The sequence below is a fragment of the Aspergillus multicolor genome (genome assembly GCF_047715735.1).
Source record: "Aspergillus multicolor strain CBS 133.54 unplaced genomic scaffold BDW74scaffold_15, whole genome shotgun sequence".
Lineage (NCBI taxonomy): Eukaryota > Fungi > Ascomycota > Eurotiomycetes > Eurotiales > Aspergillaceae > Aspergillus > Aspergillus multicolor.
Genome location: NW_027395966.1, coordinates 1 through 18,450, shown reverse-complemented (window position 1 = coordinate 18,450; position 18,450 = coordinate 1). Strand labels below are relative to the sequence as shown.

The 18,450-nt window shown below is 52.3% G+C and overlaps 7 protein-coding genes across 7 annotated transcripts; 4 read left to right on the top strand and 3 right to left on the bottom strand.

Moving 5' to 3' along the window:
* Window positions 1–822: 822 nt before the first annotated feature.
* On the top strand, window positions 823–1,305 carry BDW74DRAFT_178837 (uncharacterized protein; the record flags this gene model as incomplete). Its single annotated transcript, XM_073729289.1, has 2 exons — window positions 823–863; window positions 951–1,305. The coding sequence occupies 2 exons, from the start codon at window positions 823–825 to the stop codon at window positions 1,303–1,305; spliced, it is 396 nt and encodes a 131-aa protein (XP_073582981.1).
* A 1,027-nt stretch (window positions 1,306–2,332) lies between these two features.
* Window positions 2,333–4,632, bottom strand: BDW74DRAFT_28787 (Zn(II)2Cys6 transcription factor). Its single transcript, XM_073732421.1, has 3 exons — window positions 3,524–4,632; window positions 2,675–3,475; window positions 2,333–2,625 (listed from the first exon to the last, which is right to left on the bottom strand). Exons 1-3 carry the CDS (start codon window positions 4,418–4,420, stop codon window positions 2,512–2,514), a joined length of 1,812 nt encoding a protein of 603 aa, XP_073582980.1. The 5' UTR covers window positions 4,421–4,632; the 3' UTR covers window positions 2,333–2,511.
* Window positions 4,633–5,384: 752 nt separating this feature from the next.
* BDW74DRAFT_28753 (putative amino acid permease) lies at window positions 5,385–7,892 on the bottom strand. The gene is made up of 9 exons (XM_073732419.1): window positions 7,547–7,892; window positions 7,470–7,490; window positions 7,373–7,421; window positions 7,248–7,323; window positions 6,977–7,202; window positions 6,807–6,927; window positions 6,417–6,760; window positions 6,243–6,365; window positions 5,385–6,181 (listed from the first exon to the last, which is right to left on the bottom strand). Exons 1-9 carry the CDS (start codon window positions 7,643–7,645, stop codon window positions 5,561–5,563), a joined length of 1,680 nt encoding a protein of 559 aa, XP_073582979.1. The 5' UTR covers window positions 7,646–7,892; the 3' UTR covers window positions 5,385–5,560.
* Window positions 7,893–9,088: 1,196 nt separating this feature from the next.
* BDW74DRAFT_154516 (putative nicotinamide nucleotide transhydrogenase) lies at window positions 9,089–13,161 on the top strand. Its single transcript, XM_073724694.1, has 13 exons — window positions 9,089–9,369; window positions 9,433–9,976; window positions 10,030–10,447; window positions 10,494–10,611; window positions 10,658–11,569; window positions 11,619–11,789; window positions 11,836–12,090; window positions 12,137–12,270; window positions 12,315–12,464; window positions 12,509–12,677; window positions 12,725–12,913; window positions 12,960–13,034; window positions 13,090–13,161. The coding sequence occupies exons 1-13, from the start codon at window positions 9,273–9,275 to the stop codon at window positions 13,119–13,121; spliced, it is 3,264 nt and encodes a 1,087-aa protein (XP_073582978.1). The 5' UTR covers window positions 9,089–9,272; the 3' UTR covers window positions 13,122–13,161.
* A 1,416-nt stretch (window positions 13,162–14,577) lies between these two features.
* Window positions 14,578–15,011, top strand: BDW74DRAFT_178833 (uncharacterized protein; the record flags this gene model as incomplete). Its single annotated transcript, XM_073729288.1, has 2 exons — window positions 14,578–14,792; window positions 14,891–15,011. 2 exons carry the CDS (start codon window positions 14,578–14,580, stop codon window positions 15,009–15,011), a joined length of 336 nt encoding a protein of 111 aa, XP_073582977.1.
* A 773-nt stretch (window positions 15,012–15,784) lies between these two features.
* On the top strand, window positions 15,785–17,288 carry BDW74DRAFT_154514 (epoxide hydrolase family protein). Its single transcript, XM_073724693.1, has 3 exons — window positions 15,785–16,476; window positions 16,532–16,727; window positions 16,782–17,288. Exons 1-3 carry the CDS (start codon window positions 15,822–15,824, stop codon window positions 17,155–17,157), a joined length of 1,227 nt encoding a protein of 408 aa, XP_073582976.1. The 5' UTR covers window positions 15,785–15,821; the 3' UTR covers window positions 17,158–17,288.
* Window positions 17,289–17,319: 31 nt separating this feature from the next.
* BDW74DRAFT_178831 (uncharacterized protein) lies at window positions 17,320–18,440 on the bottom strand (the record flags this gene model as incomplete). The annotated part of the gene is made up of 3 exons (XM_073729287.1): window positions 17,320–17,733; window positions 17,797–18,375; window positions 18,435–18,440. 3 exons carry the CDS (start codon window positions 18,438–18,440, stop codon window positions 17,320–17,322), a joined length of 999 nt encoding a protein of 332 aa, XP_073582975.1.
* Window positions 18,441–18,450: the final 10 nt, after the last annotated feature.

The following is an 18,450-nucleotide window of genomic DNA, read 5'->3' as shown; positions in this document are numbered from 1 at the left end:
GTTTCTTTCGCAGTTCGAATAACAGGTTCAGATGCAATGTTCCAGGTATGTAGTCCAAGTCTGGGGTCAAACAAGATACTTACCAGGTACAAGTTGGCTTATCTAGACTGTGATCAAGTTCACTTTGCTTCCACTTGATTCTTGTTAATGTGCATACATTACGTGCACCCCTTCACAACAACCCCCCGTTATGCACCCAGCACAAATGAAGGCCCTGGAGGCTGGAAATTCGATGATTGGACAGGCAAATGACTCAGTATGGGTCGTGCACTCTCCATAGAATGTCATTGGAACAATCACTACCACTCGGATAGCTGCAGCTTCCGTGTACTGTGTATGGCTCCCAGGCTGATGAATGCCTGAGGAGTGAATGTACTCCAGAAGAACACCATAAGGTGCTTTGCACTGTGACGCACTCACCATTCTCTAGAAATTGATAGCATTGCTATACTTTGTCACTCTAGAACATAGTCAATTCCCTCCTTCAAAGTGTCTCAAGTATCCCACCTTCCAGACTCCGCATAAACAAGCATCAACACACCTCTTTTCATAGCATTAAAGTCGATGTTCCATCGAGTCGAGATTCTTCGTCCTCCGAGGCAACACAGAAAAAGAGAAACACAGCCAGACAGTGTGACTCGCGGATTCAGGCTTCTTCCCAGCAAGGCGCCTTTCCAACCACCTACCTGCCGGCACCACTTGCTCAGACGTTCTCCCGAAGTCATTCCAGACAGGATCAAGCGCTGGTGTTAGGTCCTTCCTCTCCCCAGAAAAGCCAATCCTCTACCCACGTCTCCGTTCTCTCCGTTCTCAGCCGCTACCATGAAGAATAACAAGAACGGCAAGAATGGATCTCACCGCTGGTACGCGTCGCCTATCCATTATCCTCTCCATACCATATTTTCTAGGGCTTAGACCACTATCTGACAACCAACTTCATGTTCCTACAGCGGCCGCTGCAAGAGGCAGTTTACCGAAAGCTGCCAGCGTCATGGCCACATGGTCTTGTGTGAAATTCACACAGATGCGCGCCATGTGCCTGGAGACGAGTGCATCAGCTGTAAAGACGTGCGTCATGCGAGGGAGCGCGCAGAGAGGGCTGAGCGCGAGGCTAAGAGGCAAGCGGCCAGGAGAGCTGAGGAAGAGAGAGACAGAGAAGAACTTCTCGGCGCTGCGAACCTCAGGAGAAAAAGAGAGAAGGCCGCCAAGAAGGAAAGGGAGAAACAAAAGAAGACGAAGAAGTGCCCTGATGAGCTCGATGAGGGTGAGAAGAGGAGGGCGAAAAGACGCGAAAGGAGGGGATAGGGCAATGGATACTCTATTCCATGGAGATGGGCGTGGGTATGGATCAGAATGCAGGCGCTTTCAAAAAGGTAGGTACCTAGGGCTTGCACGGACTGCAGATCACGGTGAGAATCATCCCCACTGACGTTTTTACGGCATTCGCTTTAGCGTCTTATCTATGCGTCAGGCCTTTTCCTCCTTTCCGTTCAGCATGTGTCTAGTGGCTTTTCGACGCGTTTTTGTTCTTCCTTCTCGCCCGATGTCCCGTTCCACGTCCCATGCTGCGTCTGCTGTTTTTCATTCCCGTCACGTCTCTCCGCCATGTCTCTCAGCGATAGCTATCGTGCACAAGATCCGTCATTCCGGTCAAGAACCACTCAAGGAAAAGAGGATGTGATCCGGGAACCAGCGGTCAAGAAAATCAAATTCCGACTTGCGATGCCCGGCCTAGATTGGCGGTGCTAGATATCCATATTGGCTCTTTGGGAAAATGCTTGACAATTTCATCTTGAAAGCCTTTGAACATTAGATGGAGTACATGTGGCTGTGACGGCTGGATGGATGAATCCCTTGATATCAGATGTTCATTTGCTAATATTAAAGTGCTCGAAAATCTTTGATTTCGTCTTGAAATATGCTAAACATTAGATGTGGTACCCATGTTCTGGAATGTCTTGATGAATCCTTGGTATCAGACGTTTAGTTGCTCCGAGATCTAGCATGACATTGTTCCTATTCTGTAAAGAACGCACTGAAGTCAAGGAATTTATTGCATCTATCTCTATAATGTTCCAATCAAGTAATGGGGTTGTAGCGATGGATCCTGTATGTAGACAAGACAGGAGAAAATGAAGTCTAATCCAATTCATCCTCCCAAATTCTATCCCCACACCGTAATGCACAGTGAGAAAACAGGAGGTAAAAGAAAATGTGTATATGTATTCATTCGTCGTAGATGTGGTATCGAAAGGTGAAAGGTTGAGCCGAAGCTATTATATAGATAGAATCGTAAGTTTGAATTATGTGGGTACCCCAATGAGAGGATAGGTAGGTTGGTAAGTAGGTGGTGATGGAGGTTGAAGCTCGTCTGCTGAGATCAAAGGTCCTGTAGCTAAAACGGAGAACAGAGGCCGCAGGAAATGCGACGCCTCCGGAAAGTTTCAATTGAGAGTCTTTGGATCGTCGTAGATAAGATGACGAGAGCGGTGCTAGGTCGAGTGGGAGCGATTAGGGAAGAAGAATCGACGAGCGAACATCATCCATCGTGTCAACCCAGTCCCCAGGAAAAGCTCGGCGCTTGAACCACGCCTTTTCGAGTTCTTCGAGACCCTTCTCGACGTTCTGGGATCCATTAGCACAGCCCTTCCGAAAATTTGGTGCAAGCTAATACCTTGAACCCATACCGTTGCATATCGAGCATAGTCTCCCGGACAAACTTCTGCTCACACTCGTCCCTGCTCTCGCGTCCCGCAATGAAGAGCGGCCAAGAGACGGCCAGCCGCCCGACGTCTTTCGCTAACTTGCTAATGAGCGCAAGTATCCTGGTACAGAAAGCGGCTAGGAGATCTCGTTGCGGCTGGAGATCCGGCCGCGCAGCGGCTACGACTTTGTGCAGATAGATATTCGTCGCTTTCTCGTATGCTTCGATGCACCCAACATATTCCAGCACCTCAGGGTGTGGATACTGTGTTAGACTAGCGTCATCTAGATCTCCTAATTGCTGCAGGCACTCCGGCGCATTGAGGCGCCACTGCACTAATCGCTGGAGAAGATCTTGATACATGAGGTCTTGTTGTTCGGGCGTCATCCAGCCGGACGATTTTGCCTTTCCGAACGAGCTGATGGAGGCTTGTATTTCCATCATGATAGACCAGCATTGACGAAGCTCAAGGAGTAGGCCGTTGTCGGTGGCTGGTTCTGAAAGACTGGGTATTCCGAGGTTGTATTCCCATCCGCCGCCGAGTGTTCGCCAGTAGCTCCCTTCGACGACGGTACCATCGCTGGTGGCACATGCTCCGGCTACATCGAGGTATGAGAGGAGCGAGACGAGGAAGCGTCGGAGAGGGTGGTTCATTTCGGAGACCCGCTGGGCTTCGAGAACGGGATCGGGGTTTGGGTAGAACATCCATCGATAGATCTCGCGGGCACCTTTCAGATGAATGGCCCAGTTGTGGTGCTGCGAATCCATCATCTAATAGAGTCAGTGGGCCGTAATCAAAAAAGGGTTAAAGTAACAAACCTCAAATAGAGCTAACAGCAGGCAGGTCGCAAAATCCGGAAGCCGTGATCGCTGACCGATTTCGTATCTCGTCCTAAACGACTTGACGACCTCGCCATACTTGCCCATAGCATGCTGAAAATGCACATTCCGCTGCGGACCGGTTGACGTGTTTGCAAGGTGCAGAGCCCCCAGAGCTTCCATAGCGCTCGCCATCGACACAGACGATTGAGAAACGTCGGGAAAGCATCGTCGAAACGGATTGATATTAGTCGAAGTATCGTATATAAGTAAAAGCGTAGCGACTTCGTTGATGAAATGTGTGTAATAACGGCCCTGCAGACAGTCCAACGATGACGGCAAACTGTGGTGCTCAAAAATGTACTCAAGCGGTTTCGAATTCCCCGCCGTCCGTGCGAGCACTAGATTGTCGTCCTCGGGCTCTTCCTTCACGTTCTCCTTCTCATCATCGGGTATAGACGCAACAGGCGGTCCAACAATCGGGTTCTCGAAGCGAAATACCAACGGTTTCGAGTCGGGAAAAGTCGTCGGCGAAACCACGACACCTTCAACATCCGTATCCTCCTTCTTCACTTGTTTCTGTCCGCCCCTCGACTTCGATTTTTCCCGTTTCGACGGTGAGCTCGATTGTCCGTTCGGCGGCGCTGGAGGCCCGTAGACCTTGAATGTCATCCGTCCTTGACTTCCATCGCATTCAAGTCCCAGTCGAGTACAGTTGCGGCAGGTTGGGGCAGCTTCATCGCAGCGAACGTGGCGTCTGCGGCAGGTCGAGCAGCCGGTGAATCCGCGGTGGTGCCATCGTCGAACGCGCTTCTTCTTGTCGGGTTGGGGAGGTTCGTTGTTCGGTGTAGACTGAGGAGGCTGCGCGGGATCACAGACCATCGTACGAGCCTCCATGGGGAGAAAGATCGACGGTGGGAGAGCTGTAAGGGAGAGACATGGAGGGGCGAGAAGGTCGTGTGCGGGCGGCGGAGTGTGGAGTAGGAGCGGGAGCGGAATGGGAAGGGGTAATTGATCAAGGAGACATGGTGAGGGTACTGAGTAGATCTATAATTGAGCAAAAGAATGGATGATAGAATAATGAGCGAGAGCAACAGGAGCAAAAGAAGAACTGGGAGTGAGAGTGCGGGAGAAAGAGGGAGAATCTCTCCAGCCGGGGGAACTGGGACTGGAGGCGCAAAGACTTCGTGGAGAAGAGAGACCGCTGGATCCGTGGGGCTGGTGCTTGGGCCAGCGCAGCCAACGACAGCGCGTCCCCGAGTCCATCACAGATCAGTCTAGCTGGCACTAGCAGATCACCGGAATCATTCCGGTCACTCAGCGTGCTCCCTGGGGGCGATCCACGCCTGTGGTGACCGCATCGTCCCCAATAGCCTCTGGGACTTGGGGGCCGTTTTATGGACCCGTCAATCTGCACGGGGGTCGTTGCAAATCATTGCGCTCAAGACTCGCCCAGGCAAGAAAGCTCTTCCTTTTGACACTCCACTCGGGCGCTTAATTAACCTTGTTGTTGCTGTTGATGAGCTCATCTCGGTGATCGTGGTGATCTGTTCGTGCTCTTTAAATCTCTCATGCAGGCGGCTGCAGCAGCCTTGTCTCGGCAGGAACTGTTTTCGCCATCCCCCCGCCACCGAATGTTTTAGATCGGAATAGCGAAAACCATAAAGAACAGATTGGGAAAAGAGGAGAGAATAAATTCGTGGTGTGTTGAAGGTTAGGCCGTTGATTCTCGTTCAAAAATAACATAGCTTTACGTGGACCCTGAAGGCCTAGTGCAAGATAGGGAATATATATCTTCGCGGACTGGCTGAAAACCCACAATCCGCTACAGCCGCTTTTACGAAAGTTGGATAGATATCAGTTAATAAACAAAAGGTAACGTTTATTATTATTATAGCGCTCTATCATAAGTCTAATCTGAATTGAAAATCAAAAACACTTGTTCCCCTCTGCGGTGTTTTCTCAACTCCGCCTCGACCGTGATTCTAGTCTTGGCGCGGATGGAGCACAGTGGGCCCCTGATAAAATTCGCCAAGGCTAACCTTCCATGGGGGACGTGGGCGTTCCAGGCTCACCGGTGTCGCGTGCAGCTTGATGACTCGAGACGCGAGAAACCTCCTCCACCGTCTCACTAACAACACCCTTGCTGTCAACAAAGTTCGAAATGCGATCCCTAGGCAGCCACGCATCTTCCGGCATGACGAAGTACGAAACCAGCGCAAAGATCGTGACAGCGGCCATGATGATGGGCGCGTAGTTCAGGTTTTCGCCGGTAACAGGGAAGGCATACGGTGAGAACAGAACCGCAACGACCCAGCCATTCCAGAAGACTCCAACAACCTGAAATGGCTTGGAGAGGCGACCGAGACTCCAAGCGGGCTTAGGAAAGCGCTTGGGCGTGCAAATGAGACGCGCAAGACAGATGAGACCGTAAGCTGCGGCGGAAGGGACACCGGCTGCCGAGACAAGGGACGTGAATGCCACGTCAGAGGGCAAGAGCGTGCAAGTGATGATGGATGCGACCGCCCAGACGACGATGACTGCATTGCGGGGCTGGCCGTTATGGACTTTGGAAACCCAAGAGGAGAAGGGAAGTACACCGTCACGAGCGACAGCAAACACAAGACGTGATGAGGCTACGATCGCAATTGCGGTATTCTGGATCGAAAAGTTAGTGAATTGCCCTAGGTAGGAAGGCTGGTTGGTGATAGCGACGTACGAGCCATAGAGCGACTATGCAGATGATGTTCATGAAGATGTGTCCGCCTCTACCGAGGACGACGGCATAAAGAGGAACAAACGGCTGGGGGGAGCCAAACTCGAAGAGCTTATCGGGAGTGGGCTAGCTTTGCGTCAATACTAGGCTTAAGTGCGATCAAGGAAGCATGCTTACTGCACAGAAGAGGAATAGAATAATGGTAGCAAGACCTCCAATTGCACTTGCCGCAGTACTCCAGAAGATACCGCGTGCAGCGGTGATGTTGGCATGTTTAGTCTCTTCCGCAACGTGACCAGAAGCGTCAAATCCGATTAGGATACCGGCAGTGGCGAGATACGACAGACACCAATTCCACCCTGCGGGCGCGCCGGTGCCGTTGTACGTAGACATAAAGGCTTCTTCGGCAGTCCTGAAGCCCCAGGTGTTGGCAACTCCAATCGGGAGCCAGATGACGTTGAGGAAGAAGTCAAGCATGACGACTGCTGACGATAACCAAAAGACGTATCTGAAGTATTTGGCTGTTGACATTAGATTAGACTCAAGCTGATATAGCAAAGAACTTACGCGGCATAAAGTTGAGTAGAGCGGCAAGTGCGAGAAGGATTTCGGTGACAATCCACTGCACGGCGCGAAACTTGACGCTCGATGTGTCTTTCGGGAAGTCCACATCGAATACGGTCAATTCCTGCGGGAAATTAGTGGGCCCAGCCAATATCGACATTGCGGGGACCTACTGAAAGCATGTAGTTTGTCGCCGACTGTGTGTTGCTGGCGCAGAAAGTTGTCCACGCAGTAGTTGACCACCAAGCGACGATGAATCCAAGCAATCTTCCGTATTTGGGACCACCTGCCTCGGCGGCCCAAAGGTAGATCGATCCGGCCGAAGGCGAAGCCGAACAGACCTCTGCAACAAGGGCGGCAGTGATGAGAGTGAAAACCATGGTCACGAGATAGCTCGTCCTGGGCCGGTTAGAACAGCTATGCAGTAATTTAGTGAAAACAAACCAGTAAGCCAAATTTCCTCCAGCTGCTATACCGGTGCTGAAGGTGACGCGCACACCACCAATAAAGTACAGCGCGGCTGAGACGAGGTCAGAAACGGCATTGTCACTTTCTCGCGAGAGACCCACCAAATGTAGTCGCAAAGTTCTCAAAGAATGTGTACGTCCGATGTAGAACCTGCCATGCTTTAGCCTAGATCGTCTTTGCCGTTGCGCTCCGACTTACAGGCTTATAGCCCATTGTTTTCTGAACTCAAGTTAGAGATACCCCGGATGAGTCAACGTGTTTGGTCGGTCACTTACCAAGAGAGCCGCATCATCCTGAGACGATGTCTCACTGCGGGTTTCCTCTCCGACGGGGTTTTGCTCAATGAGCTGGTCATGCTGGTGACTGGGCGACATGGTGCACGCAGCGCACTGCAAGTAGCGACCGGGACACTGGACAAGGCCTGGGGAAAGCAGTGTGGGTGAAAGGAGGGAAGTCCTCAGCGTCTGGCTGCGTTGATGGTTGTTCGACGCTGTCGCAAACCCCGCTTCAGCGCAGTGAGGAGCAGAAAAAGCAAAGATGGTAAGATCAACTGAGAGCCGTCAAAGCATGCTGAAGGGTTCACGCCAGTTTGACAGAGCCAGTCGCCACGAGGAGGAGGTCGAGATTTATTTGATTTGACGTTGATGGATAAGATTATCGGAAATGTCTGGTCCGCAGATTTCGCTGCTCGCAATCCACCAGGAACATCCATTCATCGCCTTGCTGCCAATGGTCGGACGTGCTTCCGTGGGTCGCGGCCGAGCTTAGTAGAGCCACTAGAACGCGGGCAAGAGGCAATATCGACAGGGATGTCGTGGCGAGTTATGATCGGTGTGTGATTTTGAGAGGCATTATGAGAGGAATCGGACATGAGTTCAATGGTATTGTGCCCTTTGTGCGCAATGGCACCTCATAGACTGTTCGTAGCGCAGCAAGGGTCAGGAACAAAGCAATCCAGGTCTCGTCTCGAGGAAGAATCAAGGCTCGTGGATTCGACCCACCGTGAAAATTTTGAGGGGCATTACGGAGAAGGCCCGGGCTATGACTCCTGCATGATGACGACTCGAAGAGACTCTGCAAGCCTACCGAAGAAAGCGATTGTTCCGACGGCAGTAGTGAGCGAATGTGAGCGGTTCTTCAGCCATACAGCAAGCCGTCTTGCTCAAGGATCAAAGGACCTCGGGGAATGATGCGCGACCGGGCGGGGAAGTGTTCACGTGACCTGTCAGGGACCCAGTGCTGCCTGGGGCAGAAAGGCACCAAGCAGCAAGGCATTAACACGATCGGAGATGCGAACCGGAGCCACAGGCGGTTTCGGTGGAGTCTGACATGCAGTGGCATGATGGCCCTGCCGTAGCCTGTCTTCAAGAGACATGTTCTAGAAGACGGACAAATTGATAGTACAACTGTGATACGGTGAAACCACCCCTCGGCGAAATGCTACTTGCTCATGCCGTGCTCCGTATCACCCCATCGGCTGCGGGGCAATGTAGCTAGCTGTGGCCTCGATGGCCATGAAGTCATCGCTTGACTCCCTGTTACTCGGGCCAGCCATTCCATGCAGACGGCTTTGTCTGAGAAGAAATAACCGCCCGAGCCTGCATCTTCCTCCATGAGACCCCTGTTGGTCACACTGTGGCGCCGTTTCTCCCAGGGGCCCTGATGGATGTGGCCTTCAGCCGATTTACCGACGATTGCCCGCCAAAGCCGATGACTCGTGGAAGAATGGGCAGCTCTTTATTGACCTTGTGTGGTCGCGCGGCCGGTCGATCTCCCCGCAACAAGTCCGTCCCCCGCTCTTCCTCCACACTTCCTTCCTCGAGTCCTCCACTCGCCGAGCTCTTATACCTTCCTTCGGCCCATTCCCCGCTTTTGACAGCCGCTGTGGCCTCTCTGCGCTAGACGAACTGGCCGTCGACCTGCATTCTCACTTCTCTTTGAGATGACTCTCCTTTCAGCCGCTGGAGACCGCCTCTTACCAGCCTGAAGCCTTGAGGGACCATGAGTGCGCCATTCTCCCTGCCGTTGGTCCTAGGGCCGTGTCGAGCGGCTTTCAGTAACCTCGCAGGCAGGACCTACATCTCGTTGAAGCAGCCGCGTGAGTATATTTCTCAGTCTGTTACTCCTTAGAAGCTAAGCTGACTGACACTGCTCTACCAAGTTGCCCGGAGTGCCTTCTCTCGCCCAACATACGAATCCCATGAGCGCGCCTGGAAATACCGTTCGCAGTCCGCCCGTACATACGCAACCAGTGCCTCCGCACCTTCTCCGGTCCCCGTCGTCCCATACTCTTCGTTGACCATTGGAGTGCCTCGTGAGATATTTCCAAACGAACGCCGTGTCGCTCTTACACCCCAGAATGTGGCTTTGTTGATTAAGAAAGGCTTTGGCCGTGTCCTTGTGGAACGCGGAGCTGGCGAAGGCGCTCAGTTTCTTGATCAGGAGTATGAGAAAGCCGGAGCGACCCTAGTAAATCAAGGCGCGATATGGTCTCAGAGTAACATCGTGCTGAAGGTCCGCGGGCCTCAGATCAATGGTGGTTTTAACGAAATTGAGGCGTTGAACCCAGGGAGTACCGTCATATCGTTTCTATACCCAGCACAGAACCAGCCGCTCGTCCATAAACTTGCATCCCGCGGCGCAACCAGTTTTGCTATGGATATGGTTCCCCGGATTTCTCGCGCCCAGGTCTTTGATGCTCTTAGGTGTGTTTTCCCTCCTTACGTGCGGGTAATGAAACCAATTTAACTTGACGCAGTTCCATGGCCAATATTGCTGGATACAAAGCTGTCTTGGAAGCCTCCAACCACTTTGGCCGCTTCTTGACCGGTCAGGTAACTGCAGCAGGAAAAATTCCTCCCAGTAAAGTACTGGTCATAGGAGCTGGTGTCGCGGGTTTAAGTGCCATCGCATCCGCTCGTCGTTTGGGAGCCATTGTGCGCGGATTTGATACGAGACCTGCTGTGCGCGAACAAGTCCAGTCGCTCGGTGCGGAATTCATCGAGGTCGACATACAGGAAGATGGAGCCGGACAAGGCGGTTATGCGAAAGAGATGTCCAAAGAGTTCATCGAAGCTGAGATGAAGCTGTTTATGGAACAAGCTCGCGAGGTGGACATTATTATAACGACTGCACTTATCCCTGGAAAGCCCGCACCCAAGCTAATTACAAAAGAAGTAAGTCCCTAGAAGGTTTCGTAGAGTCGTGGGCTAACGCTGGCAGATGGTTGTCGCGATGAAACCCGGATCCGTCATTGTTGATCTCGCAGCTGAGGCCGGCGGGAATTGCGAAGCAACTATCCCTGGGCAGCTGACTACTTATCACGATGTTACGGTCATCGGTGAGTTCAAGTCATGGTTGCAAGGGACTCGAACTGACGATCCCAGGCTATACTGACTTTCCTTCTCGCCTACCTACTCAGTCCTCGACTTTGTACTCCAACAATATCACGAAATACCTCCTTTCGATGGCACCCCAAGAGAAGTCTTTCGGCATTGACCTCAGCGACGAAGTGGTCCGAGGATCGATTGTAACCCTGAATGGAGAGATATTACCTCCGGCTCCGCGACCCGCACCTCCACCACCTCCTAAGGTCGAAGCGGTAGCGCCGTCGACAGCGAAAGCCGAGCTGGCCCTGACGCCATGGCAAAAGGTCTCCCGCGAGGTAGCAATCACTACTGCCGGAATGGGAACTGTGCTTGCGTTGGGCAAAGCAACTAGCCCGGTTTTCATGAGCAACATGCTCACGTTTGGTCTCGCCGGGCTTGTCGGATATCGTGCTGTATGGGGTGTTGCTCCAGCTCTTCACTCTCCCTTGATGAGTGTGACCAATGCAATCTCCGGCATGGTTGGTATTGGTGGCTTCTTCATCATGGGCGGCGGCTATCTTCCTACGACTATTCCGGAACTTCTAGGATCGGTCTCGGTCTTGCTGGCTTTCATGAATGTATCCGGCGGTTTCGTCATTACCAAACGCATGCTTGACATGTTCAAGCGTCCGACCGATCCTCCGGAGTACCCCTGGCTCTATGCCATCCCGGCCGTCGTCTTTGGCGGAGGTTTCCTAGCGACCGCTAGCACCGGTATGGCCGGGCTTGTACAGGCCGGGTACCTGGTCAGTAGCGTTCTATGCATCAGCTCCATCTCAGGCCTTGCGTCACAGCAAACCGCTCGCCGAGGTAACATCTTTGGAATTCTTGGTGTTGCCGCCGGTATCATGGCATCTCTTGCTGCAGTTGGATTCTCTCCCGAAGTACTGACACAGTTCGCTGGTGTAGCCAGTGCGGGTGCTGTTGTTGGTAGGTGCTTCATTACGGCATCTTTAGGCCTCTTACTGACAATCCATAGGCGCATTGATTGGTCGTCGTATTACACCCACCGGACTTCCGCAGACTGTCGCTGCTCTGCACTCAGTTGTTGGTCTTGCAGCAGTACTCACGAGCGCTGGTAGTGTGATGGCCGGTATAGACCATATCTCGACTCTCCACTTAGTGACGGCTTATCTCGGAGTTCTGATAGGTATCTTCTTCATTCCATTCAACATGTCTCACGCTGACAGCTGTAGGTGGCGTTACCTTCACTGGCTCCATTGTAGCCTTTTTGAAACTCGCTGGCCGGATGTCCTCTAGACCCACTATTCTTCCCGGTCGTCACTTGATAAACTCGACTCTACTCGGGACTAATGTCGCTACAATGGGCGCATTCGTTACCATGGCGCCCGCCAACCCGGTCATTGCTGCTACGTGCCTTGGAGCAAACACCATGCTCAGTTTCCTGAAGGGCTATACCACGACAGCGGCCATCGGTGGCGCGGATATGCGTACGTACTTTACTCTCTCACTGGTGATCTTGGCTAACTAACGCAGCTGTCGTTATCACCGTTCTCAATGCCTACTCCGGCTTTGCCTTGGTCGCTGAAGGCTTGATGCTTAACAACCCTCTTCTTACTAGCGTCGGGTCTCTTATCGGCGTCAGCGGCTCCATACTGTCATACATCATGGTAAGTCTCTAAGCCTGCTGCGTTGATCCGTGCTGATGAGATAGTGCGTGGCGATGAATCGCTCCCTGACCAACGTACTGTTTGGTGGTATCGCAGCTCCGCAACAATCCTCAAAGAAGATAGAGGGCAAAGTCACTCAGACTTCCGTGGAGGAGACTGTAGACTCTTTGGCAAATGCTGAAAGCGTAATCATTGTCAGTACTCCTTCCTTCCCTTAGATTCCTACTAATGGATGTAGGTCGTCGGATATGGCATGGCCGTGGCAAAGGCCCAATACGCCCTAGCCGAGATAACTCACATGCTGCGCGCAAAAGGCGTCAAGGTCCGGTTTGCTATCCACCCTGTCGCTGGTCGTATGCCTGGGCAGTGCAACGTCCTGCTTGCGGAGGCATCCGTGCCTTACGATAGTTAGTACACAACTCTCCCTCCTTGGGTCATTGCTTAACTCGACTAGTTGTCCTGGAAATGGACGAGATCAATGACGACTTTGCCGAGACTGACGTGACCCTCGTCATCGGCGCCAACGATACCGTCAACCCCATCGCCCTTGAGCCAGACTCCCCTATTTCTGGTATGCCCGTGCTACAGGCGTGGAAGAGTAAGGAGGTTATTGTGATGAAGCGTGGCATGTCTAGTGGATACGGTAAGGTCTCACCTCTGCTCTAAATTGATAGCGCTAAATCCTGTAGCCGATGTCCCCAACCCGATGTTCTACATGCCCGGCACTCGAATGCTTTTCGGAGACGCGAAGACCTCGTGCGATGGTAAGCGATCCAACTCTCTGATCGTTTTGGAAGTGTTCTGACCTGACCTTCACAGCCATCAAAGCCAGCATCGAGGCCCGCAAGTAGAAGCCCATTTGTCGCTATAGACACAGTCAATAAATAAACTAGTCGCCTATCAGTTAGCTTGAATTCTATCGCCAATTGCAATCATCCAAAGTCCTCGCATCAGAACTCCAAGAAAGCCTTCTTATTCTCCCTCCCCACTCCGAAATCTACCCCAGGGATCCCAATAGTTCTCCCTGGGCACCCAATTCTGGGATCCATCTCAATTATCCCATCGCACTTCCTCCACCAGTTAATGAGCATGTGCTCATGCAGCACCGCTAATAAGAAACATGGCAGATGTATGTCCCCTGTTCTTAGCCTTGATCAAGGTTCGATAATCCTGAAGCAGATTCTTCACTGCAAGAACATTCGTGCATTTGGCATAGATGAAGCACGAGGCAAGTATTCTATTTACGTACTCTTGCGCGCGTTACAAGAGAGGCCGCTTACTCCACAGAACTTGTCCAGCTAGGTATGATATCGTCAGTGGCTAGCTGAAAGACTCCAGAGCACAAGAAATGGGTCTATTCATCATTTTCATCATATCACCGCCGGCTCTCCAACTTTGCTCGGACTCTGCTGAAGAAACAGAGCTTTACTGCAGCGAAGATCGAGTGGGCCCCGGAGACCTGTTGCCCGCACCGGGCCGCTCCTGGTACAAGGGCTGGAATCTATGCTAGTCGAGCCCTTAAACTTGGGTTCAAAGCCGATTAATAGACAATGATACGCAATAGCGAAGAATGCGATTCCAGAGGGAATGCAGAACATGTAGCTTGACCTCTGGACTGACTCGTGCGCGCCAATCGCCTTTTCGATAGTCTGGTGGTTCTCGCTGCACTGTCCCACACTTCTGCAGTGACGAGCGGTCTGCGCCCTTGACTATGGCGTTTGAACAGTGCACTCCAGCGACAGCAGCGCTTACCACTGACCAATAGCCACAACCAATGATGGGATTAAGCCAACCTGCTCTGCTACTAGGGCAATGTCCGTAACTGTGTCCGTGCATTCAAACGTGGACTCCGGGATACGGAGGTAAGCTGGGAACAATATGCAGCCTCTTGAGAGGGCAAAGGGGCGGGGGAGCCCTAGTGATTGGCGGGGATGAATCTGATCGCTTTCTTTAGCCTGGTTTAGCGGAGGGTCTGGTCGTGATCGACAATTCAATTGTGCAAGGCAAATGTCCAGGCCCAATTCTTCTAACCCGCCTTCAAGGCTTTGCCTTTCCTTTACCCTATCATCTTTACTTTTCCCCATCAAGCTTATTCTACACATAACTGACATCCACCACGATTTCTACCACTACCTCACCTTCCTCCCTCGGTCCTCTGAACATGGACCTCCTCTCCAGACTCACCTTCGCGGCCGCAACTCTCTCCAGCATCTACTTCATCAACCGCACAGCTAGTGATCCCAAACCCCCCTCCTTCCAACACCCAAAGCAAGGACAACGCCCCCAGCAACAAAACAAGACTTCCTCATGGCTGCCGGCACAGCCCTAACCCTAACCCGGTACCTCCCCTTCGTCAGCGCCGTGGGCCTCTACCACGCAACAATCAGTGCCCTCCCCGAGCACCACCGCGATGCAATCTGCGCCGCCTACAGCGCAGTCGACAAATCGTTCACATTGCACATCACAAAGCCGACGTCTGGTCTGAAGACAACCGGTGTACACCGGTATATCCGGCATCCCGGGTACACGGCTGCCTTTGGGGATGTGATGGGATGCTGCTGCTTTTGTTTCGAGAGGGGGGTATAGTGGGGTGTTGGGCTCCGGCTTCTGGAGTTGCGAGGGCGCTTGACTGGGCGATGCTTGTTTATGCTATCTTCATCACGTCAGCGGAGTTTTTGACGGGGGTTGGACAGGAAGAGGAGTTTCTGAGAAAGACGTTTGGGGATGAGTATGTGGAGTAGGAGGGGAGGACGAAGAGGCTTATTCCGTTTGCGTTTTAGGCGGCTTTATCCCTGTGGAAACGTTGGGACGTGATATGAGCGCTGGAAGGTGGATTCTATGAAGGGAGCAAGCGGATGTATATAAATAGCTTTCGCACAGGGAATATAGAAGCAACTTGGCGAGCTTGTTTGTCAAGGGCCGTTTGCTTTGCCCGAATGCATGATAATAAGCAACCCTTGCTGTAAGAAAAGTTATACTGCATAGGTTTCCCTTTCCCTAGCCATGACGTCTATCTTATGCTCTGTCCCATTAAGCAGTGAAAATGGATATCGTGGCTTACGGCGTTTCTCATTAAGAAGAGGACGGCCAGATTTGCGAAACTACCATATCCTTCAATGATCCTATCTAAATAGCATTCAATAGCCGAACCAACCGCTGCACTCAATGGAGGCTATGTAAGACGCCGTAAGGTGGTAGCTATAATAGGACCGCAATATAGCCTAGTCTGCTCACAGAAGCAAAGGAGACCACGACAGTTTTATACCGTGTTAGGAGGCCAACGCAGTAGCTGCATCCTATCTAGATTGCGTGGAACATATACTGGGCTAGGTCAAGATATAACTGGAATGTTCGTGAATTCACTAGCAGACTCTGGAATCTGACAGTTGACGTATGGTGAGTCATGGCTGGCCTGCACACGGCCAAGCCCTAAGCTGATATTTAGTCGGCCAGCAATCATGGGGGCTGAGAAAGAGAAAAAAACATTATTTCTACCAAGAAAGAAACGTCGAACATTAATTTGACCTTGCTCTTAGTCGCCCTAGTAAACCATGGCTCATCAATTCAACACCCTGCCTAAGGGCTTCCTCGGCACGCCTGAGCCATTCACCCTGCACGTCCCAGACACACAGCTCTCCGAGCTCCTCGGCCTAGTCAAACTATCCAAGATTGGACCATCAACATACTGGAACCAAAGCACCGACGACGGCCGCTTCGGCATCTCGCGCGAATGGCTGATAAACGCAAAAGAAATCTGGCTGAGTACATTCAACTGGCGAGCCCACGAAGACTCCATCAACAGCGTCCCGAACTTCAAAACCAACGTCAACGATCCAGAGGCCGGAAATGTATCCATCCACTTCGCAGCGCTATTCTCGAAGCGTGATGATGCGATTCCTATCCTCTTCCTGCACGGGTATCCGGGGTCGTTTCTGGAGTTTCTCCCCATGATGCAGATACTTGTGGGGAAGTATACACCCGAGAAGCTGCCGTACCATATTATCGTCCCATCGCTGCCGGATTATGGTCTGTCTGGTGGAGTCGGCAATAAGCTTGAGATGACGGTTGAGCGCGCCGCAATGATCATGAACCAGCTTATGGAGGAGCTCGGTTTCGGCGATGGGTATATCGTCCAGGGAGGGGATCTGGGGAGTATGCTGGCGCGGATTATGAGTGTCGAGTATGAGGGGTGTAAGGCGCTTCATTGTATGTCCCATATCCCCACCCCAAAACTGCGAGAATCCTTGCTAATAAGTGAAAGTGAACATGCTGAACCTGAACCCGGGTGAGGCACCGTCCACCGCCGCGTCCCAAGACCTCACCACCGAAGAAGAAGAGCACATCCAGCGTGGCACAGCCTGGCAGCAAACAGGCTTTGCCTATGCCCTCGAGCACGCGACGAGACCGTCAACAATAGGGCTCGTCATCTCGACGAACCCCTTGGCGCTATTAAGCTGGTAAGTTATTCCTCCTCTCAACTCTCATTGTAGGACATAAACTAATACAGCCAGGATCGGCGAAAAATACCTCGAATGGGCGGACCCGCGACACCCAATCCCACTCGACACAATCCTCGCCACCGTGACGCTATACTGGCTCACGTCGACATTCCCGCGGAGCCTGTACCACGCAAGCCTAGCGAAGAATGTCCTCGCTGGGATCCCACATCCGATAACTAAGAGCAAGCCGCTGGGGTACTCGGTCTTCCCGTATGATATGGCCTTTGTGCCCGAAGCATGGGCGAGAGAGATATATGGGAACCTGGTGGCGTATAGACGGCGTGGGGAGGGGGGACACTTGGGTGCTTTGGAGCAGCCGGAGGCACTCTTGAGCGATGTTGAGGAGTTTATAGAGAAAGTTCATGCGGTTGTACAGAAGGGTCGTTGAGAGGTTGGCGATCCATTATGGGTACTGTCATTTATGTCATATCAAGCCATGCATTCAACATACTGGTTCTCGGCAAAGTGTTACTATTCGTCGTCGTAAGCAAGAAATCAGTCTGAGAATAATCAACTTACTTCAAGGGGTACATATCCAGCGCTGAATTCATCAATTTGATTCATCCCCTGACCCTTTCATCCTCACCTCCTCCACCCCAGTAACCTCCTGAATATGGTCCAGAACATCATGGATATCCGAAAAATAGGCGATATCCCCATTGCTCTGGCCCCCAACGAGCATACCCACCACCAAGCCAATGTACGAGTAAACCAAGGCGCCATCATCTCCTTTTGCGTAGGAAACCCCCCGACCTTCTCTGTTATAGACGACCGTGTGCTCCATGGTAATCGCCTCTTCGGTATGTTCCCGTCCAATCATCGCCGTCCGCAGTCCATTGTAAAAACCCCAGGTTGAACCCGTCGCGCACCCGAGCTTGAAGAGTCTCGTCCCGGGGTCAATATTCCGATGCCGACGGATGAAGTCTATGCAGTCTCTGTCTATGATATCGGAGCGCTTGGCGAACTAGGTCTTTAGTTAGATAGGCCCAAGGCCAAGGGATATAAGAAGGAAAGAAGAACCACTTACATCGTTCTCCCCGCAAGTTCGACCAGGCGATGGTCGGATGAGAGCCCAGTCCATTGCTGGTGCTGGTGCGGGTGCGGGTGCGGGTGCGGTTCCATTTGCCAGGCCGTTTCGAGCAGAGAGCTGGACGTCCATGTCATGGCGCAGGCGGGACCTAAAAGCCGCAAACACAGTCCCGAGCACGTTCTTCCCGCTGTCAAGATAATCCCTCATTTCAGCGCTCGGTTTCTCAAGGGCACGTATCTGCCTGCTAATCTCCTTGTACATCCGCAAGTCGTAGTCAGCATCGACATTGACATCGACATTGGCATCGCTACCAGCACCGAGCTTCAAGCTTGGACGATAGTTATGAGAATAGCGCTCGAGTGCGGCAATACTCTCGGTTAGCTCGTTGACGCCCGCCTGAATGCCGCGGCGACTCGGGCCTTCAACCGCTAAGCGCTGACCTATGCTGCCCGCGCTCTTGGAGCTCCCACTCCCACCGGCACCCGGAACAACGCAGTGGAAGCAAGTGAGACCGAATTCTCTCCAAGTCCCCGAGAGCGGGTCTTTGAGCTCGAGAAAGCCCCCTAGCGTTCCGTACTGGCGGTCGTTCGAGCCATGCCGGGCGATGCCGTCCCCGACTCGTGCGGCTGGGGTACAGTCATTATATTATAT

Excerpts from the sequence above, each read along its gene's own strand:
- BDW74DRAFT_28787 (XM_073732421.1), bottom strand. The coding sequence starts at position 4,420 with ATGGAGGCTCGTACGATGGTCTGTGATCCCGCGCAGCCTCCTCAGTCT. Across the intron at positions 3,476-3,523 it reads TGCTGTTAGCTCTATTTGAG|ATGATGGATTCGCAGCACCA; the intron begins GTTTGTTACTTT and ends TGACTCTATTAG. Across the intron at positions 2,626-2,674 it reads TGCAACGGTATGGGTTCAAG|AACGTCGAGAAGGGTCTCGA; the intron begins GTATTAGCTTGC and ends AATGGATCCCAG.
- BDW74DRAFT_154514 (XM_073724693.1), top strand. The coding sequence starts at position 15,822 with ATGGCTCATCAATTCAACACCCTGCCTAAGGGCTTCCTCGGCACGCCT. Across the intron at positions 16,477-16,531 it reads GGGGTGTAAGGCGCTTCATT|TGAACATGCTGAACCTGAAC; the intron begins GTATGTCCCATA and ends AATAAGTGAAAG. Across the intron at positions 16,728-16,781 it reads CCCTTGGCGCTATTAAGCTG|GATCGGCGAAAAATACCTCG; the intron begins GTAAGTTATTCC and ends TAATACAGCCAG.
- BDW74DRAFT_28753 (XM_073732419.1), bottom strand. The coding sequence starts at position 7,645 with ATGTCGCCCAGTCACCAGCATGACCAGCTCATTGAGCAAAACCCCGTC. Across the intron at positions 7,491-7,546 it reads AGGATGATGCGGCTCTCTTG|AAAACAATGGGCTATAAGCC; the intron begins GTAAGTGACCGA and ends ACTTGAGTTCAG. Across the intron at positions 7,324-7,372 it reads GAACTTTGCGACTACATTTG|CCGCGCTGTACTTTATTGGT; the intron begins GTGGGTCTCTCG and ends ACCTCGTCTCAG.
- BDW74DRAFT_154516 (XM_073724694.1), top strand. The coding sequence starts at position 9,273 with ATGAGTGCGCCATTCTCCCTGCCGTTGGTCCTAGGGCCGTGTCGAGCG. Across the intron at positions 10,448-10,493 it reads CCAAGCTAATTACAAAAGAA|ATGGTTGTCGCGATGAAACC; the intron begins GTAAGTCCCTAG and ends TAACGCTGGCAG. Across the intron at positions 12,914-12,959 it reads TGGCATGTCTAGTGGATACG|CCGATGTCCCCAACCCGATG; the intron begins GTAAGGTCTCAC and ends TAAATCCTGTAG.